The sequence below is a fragment of the Gossypium raimondii genome, chromosome 5 (assembly GCF_025698545.1).
Source record: "Gossypium raimondii isolate GPD5lz chromosome 5, ASM2569854v1, whole genome shotgun sequence".
Lineage (NCBI taxonomy): Eukaryota > Viridiplantae > Streptophyta > Magnoliopsida > Malvales > Malvaceae > Gossypium > Gossypium raimondii.
In genome coordinates this window covers 36,197,592-36,204,472 of record NC_068569.1, presented here as the reverse complement: position 1 = coordinate 36,204,472, position 6,881 = coordinate 36,197,592, and the positions used below count along the sequence as shown (strand labels likewise).

The following is a 6,881-nucleotide window of genomic DNA, read 5'->3' as shown; positions in this document are numbered from 1 at the left end:
GCTGAGTTTGGCCGATAAGAAGGCATAGAATCATTGTGAACAACACGGTTAGATGGTTGATGAGAAACCACATTAGCAGAACTAGGAGTTTCATAAAGAGCAACCTGCTGCCTAGCTTTAGCATCAATAAGCATAGTTGTTACACCTTGTACTGTGTATGGAATTTGGCTTGCTACAATGATAGTAATCATCAATTCAAATTCTGGCGAGAGACCATTGAAAATGGCAGTTATATGCTCGTGTTCGCTGATAACCTCACCACAACTGGCAAGGTTGTCACAGCAGCCTTTGATCTTCATCAAGAACTCTTTCATGCTTAGGTCACCCTTGCATTGAGAATGTAAGGCTCGTCTATAGGACATCAGTCTTGAAGTGGTTTTACTACAATATAAAGTTACCAATAAGGTGAGTGAGGACTGCTTGACTAACTGACGATAGCAACCATGATGCAAGGGCACTATCTTGGTGTTCGAAGCGTTCAAACTCTGGATTCTCATGAAGCGCACCACTGTCATCGAAAATAAACTGAGTAGGAGAAACCGTTTGAGAGTCCAAGAAACATTGAAGTTTATACGTTTTTACTGCTAACAAAACCTGCTGACGCCATAGCAGATAGTTATTATCATCAAGAAGGACGCTAATCTTCTTTGTAGAGAAAAACCGACTATCAATGACTATGTCAGTAGCATTGGAGACGACTACTGGGGAAGGAGATCGCACAGCTGACAGGCTAGATGGAGGATCCATGTATTTAGATGGAAACTAAAAAATCTCTAGGAAAGAACTAACCTCTGATACCATGTTAAACTATACTAACGAACAAGAAGAGAACCAGAATGAATGATTCAAAAGCAATTCATTGTATATTCTGATGATGACTACATACTGACTTCTCACATATTTATACACCAACGTATACCAACGTGTGCTCACTAACTGCCTAACTGCTAACTGATGAATAATAGTTTTAACGACTTCTAACTAACTTTATTAACTACTCTATCATGCCAAAGATGTGGAGCTGAATCCGAAACGCTGTTACATGCGTTAAAAGACAGCCCAACGTCGAGAACTGTTCTTTCAATAGGAGGATGGTCCAGGAGCTTTATTTCCAAGAATTATGACCATTGTATTGATTGGTTGGAAGATTTGATGCGTATCATTGACAAGAGAGCCATGGCCGATCTAATGACAAAGCTATGGAGTTGCTGGAACAACAAGAATAACTACATCTTCAGAGGACAAGAAGAGGAGGCCCAGAAGAAATGGGAAAGAGCTAGCAACCTGAACAAGGAGTTTCAAATATGCAACATGCTAAAAGAACCATTACTTTCAAACAACATCGTGGAGAAGAAGTGGAAAAAACCTCCTAAGGGCTTCATTAAAATAAACTTTGATGCTACAGTTGGTGAAAATAGAATCGGGTATGGGACGATTATAAGGGATGAAGAAGGTTTTGTCTTAGGAGGCGGTGGGGGTTTCAAAGAGTTTAGGTTGTCGGTGGAAGAAGCTGAGTGCATGGGGTTTGAAGAAAGTATTAACGTGGCGCGTAGATTGAAATTAAAAGAGCATGTTCTATTCGAAACTGACCACGTGGGGCTGGTCAACAAACTAAATAACTTAGACAATGATGCCACTGTTATAGGCATACGGATCAAGGAATGCAAAGCTGCCTTCAATTTTTTTAAATCCACCAAGCTAATTTGGACCGAACGGTCATGTAATAATGTAGCCCATTTACTTTGTAAAAAAATGTATAGCGAGGCCAAAAACAGTTTGTTTGAAATGGATTATCCGTCGGAAATCTATAATGCTGTAATTGGTGATGTTTCGTAATAAATTGTGTTGACCCTTGTGGTCGATTTTGTTTCAAAATAAAAAAAAATTCTCCAATGAGCTGGATTATATATATATATAGATATAGATAAATTTTAAGTACTTCTAAGCTATTAATATAATGAAAAAAAATACTTTGAATATACAAACCATATTTTAACTATTCTCATAGAACACTTTATTTTGCTTAGCGTTTCTCTGCCTCTGCATTTTTAATGGTTGTAGGTCGTTTTGGTTGTCTTAAAGGCTCCACCGTTTGTAACGTATCTTTGACTCCTCGTCATCGGGGTGGTTGGGTCATTTCAAAACTCCTTTTATTTCCTTCTGCTCAACTATGAAGCCTTTTTATGATCATCCCTCCCATAATGAATAACCTCATTCAAGATGCAGAAAAAGCCAAGAACAACAATGAAGACCTAGCATTTGACGTGGATATGCTCCAACTCCAACTAGGTGAGCGCATATGTGAGAAGTAAAAGAAACATTTGTCGGGTCCATGGAGCGAAAGAACAGCTTATGGAAGAGATGAAGCTGGGAAGCAGGCTCAAGCAGGGCCTGCTCTTCGTCATTGCCAAACCCAACCACCACAAGTTTGATTCTTTCCTTCTTTTCTAAGACGCATCCTTACAATTGCAATAACCGCTATTTATCTTTACTTTAAAAAGCGAAATATTATTGCACAAACCCATTCTTCTTCAGTGTATTTTTTTTCCACCCATCTCAATTATTGGATCGAGTCTAGTAATTTTATCTACAGAAATCAGTAGTAGCCTATTCAAAACTACTTTAATTTCCTATCAACATCTTGAAATTACCAAAGACAGGGAAACCAAAGGAAACCTAAATGTGCTGTCTAAATTTCATCAGAGCTAAAAAGCAATGAGGAAAATCGCGGCGGCCTTAGCTGGTGCACTTGTCTCTCCTCCACCAGAGCATCCGTTTTATTTCGCATACTAATCAACACATTCTGCCACGTATTTACTCTAGATTGGACCTTCCCATGGACTCCGACGTTCAGCTCCACCAACTCCTCCGCCGTCACCCCCACAACCTCTTTAGGGTCAGCACCGTCCATCACCCATATTAGACACGAACAAAAACCTTTACTTATCTCGGAATCGCTGTCGGCTCGAAACCGAACCTTCCCATTTTTGTCTATCCTGGCGTCGACCCACACCTGGGTGGTGCAACCCTTGACTCGATTCTCCGGCAGCCGAGCCGACTCGTCAAACGGAGCCAGCATCTCTCCGTAATATAACAGCCGTTTCACGCGATCGATTGGCTCCGTTAAAGACTTGAACTCTGAAACCAAAAGATGAACCTTGTGGGAAACTCCTTGTTTATACGTAGTTCCCCAAGGTGTTTGAATCTTTGACGAAACAACGAATGACTTGGTCAAATCAGATTTACCAGAAAATTTGTTTGATTCAATAATAGTAACTGCTCTGGGAAGTTTTAAATGAATGTTTTTAGTGTTGGGGAAATAGTGTTTATCAAAGAAACAATGGAAGGGAATTCTTATGGATAAGGAGGTCATGTTTGGATAGAAAGAAAATGAAGAAAAGGAAAAGAAATAGTGACGAGAGAAAAAAGAAAGGGGAGATGGAGCGAGAAATTCGTTAAACTTGAAGATGTAAAATGGGAAAGAAAGATCCTTAAACTACGCAATTGATCGGTTGTCTTGTCTGTGTCTGAGATTTTCGTGGAAGTTGAGGAAGTATTGAAGTTGACGATTTATAATGAGGAGGGGAGCCAAATGGATCTTTACAAGAGTGAGATTGTATAGTCCAATAGATTCTGTTTGTTTTCGTCGGAGTTTGGATAAGCAAATTTTTATTTGAGAAAATTCAACCTAAATTAATCTTTAATAATACAAAAAATTCTATTTAAATTAAATTGAAATATATTAATATTAGTATATTTTTATAATAGTGGGATGAAATATTTTGAGATACAACTCGGATTAAATTATCGATTTAATTTACTCATTCGACTAAGTTAATTTTGATTAAGTTAATTTTATTAGTTAAATCAGTTTATTAGAGTAAGCCGATTAAGAATTTGACTCAAACAATTAATTCGATTGATTATTGATTATTGAATTTTATAACTAACAACCAACTAACTTAATTGACTTAAAATATATTAAAGAAAACATAAATTTCAAAATTACACATGAATTTTGGCTTAATATGTAATATTATACATTAGCTTCAATTTTGTGCAATTTTATACTTAAAATTTTGATTTGATTAAATTTCCACAAGCTATTAATACAATTATCAATATCTTGTTATTTTAAGTTTACATCTTGCATATATAAATAATTATATTTATTCAATTTAAAAATAAACGATGCGATTACTTATTTAAATGTGTACTATTGACTTAAAATTAAAGTTTCACGTATAAAATTGAAGCACAATAAAAGTTTCATATGTATAATTGCACCAAATCAAAGTTTATGTACCAAATTGCACATTCGATCAAAATTCATATGTAATTTTGAAAACCATCCCAAAAAAACCCGATCCCACATAAATAATTCATTAATTTAATTTAATATTATATATTTTTTGGCCCCTAAACTTGGTACCTATATATTTTTTGGTCCACTTTTGTCATTAAACTTGGCAATTAGATCTATTTTGATCCTTAAACTTGGATTTAGTCAAGATTTGATGATGAGACCAGTGTTATTGAAACAAAACCATTGTAACGCCTCAAAGTTTGAATGCCTAACTGTTGAATTTTATTGTAATTGAATCTTTGTGTTTGTGGCTATGTGTTTCGTGTATATGCTTGAGATTAGGGGTTTGAGTCATGCTTTAGGAAGTTTTTCTCTTCTATTTAAATTAACATCTACTATTGAGCCATTGAATTAAGTTTAATTCTGTGCGAATTTGTGTCAAGAATGAGCCTATTTGTTTAATGGTTAAGCCTTTATATACCCTCTAGTCCAGTGTTCAAATATTGGTGCTTGCGTTAAAGAATATTTTTGCTACATGTTAGGATTCTGATCAGTTGTTAAATCAGAATGTAACGTTCTCCTCTTCCTTCCTTCCTATTTTTTATTGCTTACTTTTGTTTTCTTTTTCTTCTTTTTCGCTTTTTTCCTTTCCTTCTATTTTCTTTTCCCCTTGGTTGCCGCTTAGATCTGTACTTCATCTGTTGCTATTGTCAGGTAAGTTTGTTTTCGTTAATTTTGTGACTTCGGTTGTTCCATAACTGAAATCGTTAGTGTTGACACTTTCGTCAAGTTGGTTTCTTGCCTAAACTGTTCGAATCCTTTGTTTCTATGTTTGATTATTGTCTTTAGGAGAAGGTCTCAAGGATAATGGCTCCTTTAATGTTCTCGATTCGTGAATTTTGATTTTGTACAGAGGTAATTATGGTGCTGAGTTGGGTTTGTCTCGAAATGCTTTGATGAATTTGGTTGCACTTTAATCTGGGCATTTGTTACGAATTATTGCTTAATTGGTTATTGAATGTTCATTTTAGGTCTCAAGAGTCCTCTACACTGATCCAATTTCGAAACTACTTCACGTGTGTACAAAAAACCCAACTTTCTCGTAATTTTGGACGCCAAAAAAATGGTTGTCGAGGCTACACAACCATGTGCAAGGCCATGTGGTAGGCCATGTGCATCATACGGCCATGTGTTAGGCTGTGTGACTCACTATTTACCACTATGGATCACAGGGCCAGAGACACAGGCGTGTGTTCAGGTAGTGTGACTCACTTTTGCCACAATAGACCACACATCCAGAGACATGGGCGTTTGTCCAAGTCATGTGACTTATTGCTTGCGATTTAGGACTACATGGTCAGATGACACAGGCATGTGTCAGGCCGTGTGAGACACACGAGCGTGTGGATTAGAGATTTAAGTTTTCCCAGGATAGTATACGTCGTTGGAAACGAATGCAGGCCTTATGTAGGGTCCGTATGTATTGAATTAAATTGTGTAAGTTATGATTGTGTAATTTGAGATGGCATACTGAGAGATCTGTAGTATATTACACATGGTAAATGTTATTGATATTAAACTATTCGGTGTGGACATTAATTGTGGCTGAGTAGTTGTGTTCGACTTGATGTTATCTGTTATTTAAATTTGCATCTACATCGGGTGGGATCGAATAAAAGAGGAAGTATTCTATTCTAAGATGGTGGTTAAGTCACTGGTAATTGTGTTCTAATATGGCAGCTAGTCTTCAACTACTGAAACATCTCGTACCGATACTATGTGGGGTGTAGGGTTGGACAGGTATTTAATACCTTAATTGGTTGGAGATGGTGTATAGCGGATGGGGAATAGGAAAACTGCATATATTTTAAACTATTTTGTCTCTGAGAATAGTCTGACTTATTGTCTGTTTGAACTGTTATGATCTGTTAATTTGAATGATTTGGTTTCTGGAACTAATTCTTAAATCGGTTAGTGGGACTTAATCGATTCTAGGCTAAATTACTGAATATATATATAGATATTTCTCAAGAGAATCATTCACTGATTTCTTCTGCTGACTGAATTACAGGTAAGCCACAGGCTTGATCAGTTTGGCGAATCGTGAGCTCGGTCATTCTACCTACCTAATTGTTATTATTAGGCTAGTTAGTTTATTTTTCAGTAGTTTTGATTCATGAAATGTTTTAAGATTTTAAGTGACGTAACATGTGATTCAGTTGCTATTCTCTACTGGTTTGCTTAGAAAACTAAATTTTGGATAATGTGAATTTGAGAGAAACTCGAAGTAACTTCCTAGGTTTGGCCTTGTTGACTAGGCCAGGTATGGGTGTTGCATTTAGTGGTAGTATCAAAGTCAGGTTGGTGAACACTCGGGCTATGATCTGGGCTTCTATTTTGTGTAAAAAGGTGTTTAAATGAGAACACGATATCTGAGTCATTTTGAAAACTAATTTTATAAATGGCTGAGCCTCCGATGACAAACCTGTGAGTATTTATGTTCTGTCATTGTAGTGTACTGATGTCTGGTTCAATATTATAATATAAACTAGTGGAAGAACTATGATAAAGCCTC

General features: G+C 36.4%; 1 protein-coding gene across 1 annotated transcript; it reads right to left on the bottom strand.

The window, feature by feature from the left end:
* Nucleotides 1–1,938: 1,938 nt before the first annotated feature.
* LOC105765958 (sufE-like protein 2, chloroplastic) lies at nucleotides 1,939–3,583 on the bottom strand. The gene has a single exon (XM_012585247.2). The coding sequence runs from the start codon at nucleotides 3,371–3,373 to the stop codon at nucleotides 2,690–2,692; it is 684 nt and encodes a 227-aa protein (XP_012440701.1). The 5' UTR covers nucleotides 3,374–3,583; the 3' UTR covers nucleotides 1,939–2,689.
* Between the last annotated feature and the right edge of the window lie 3,298 nt (nucleotides 3,584–6,881).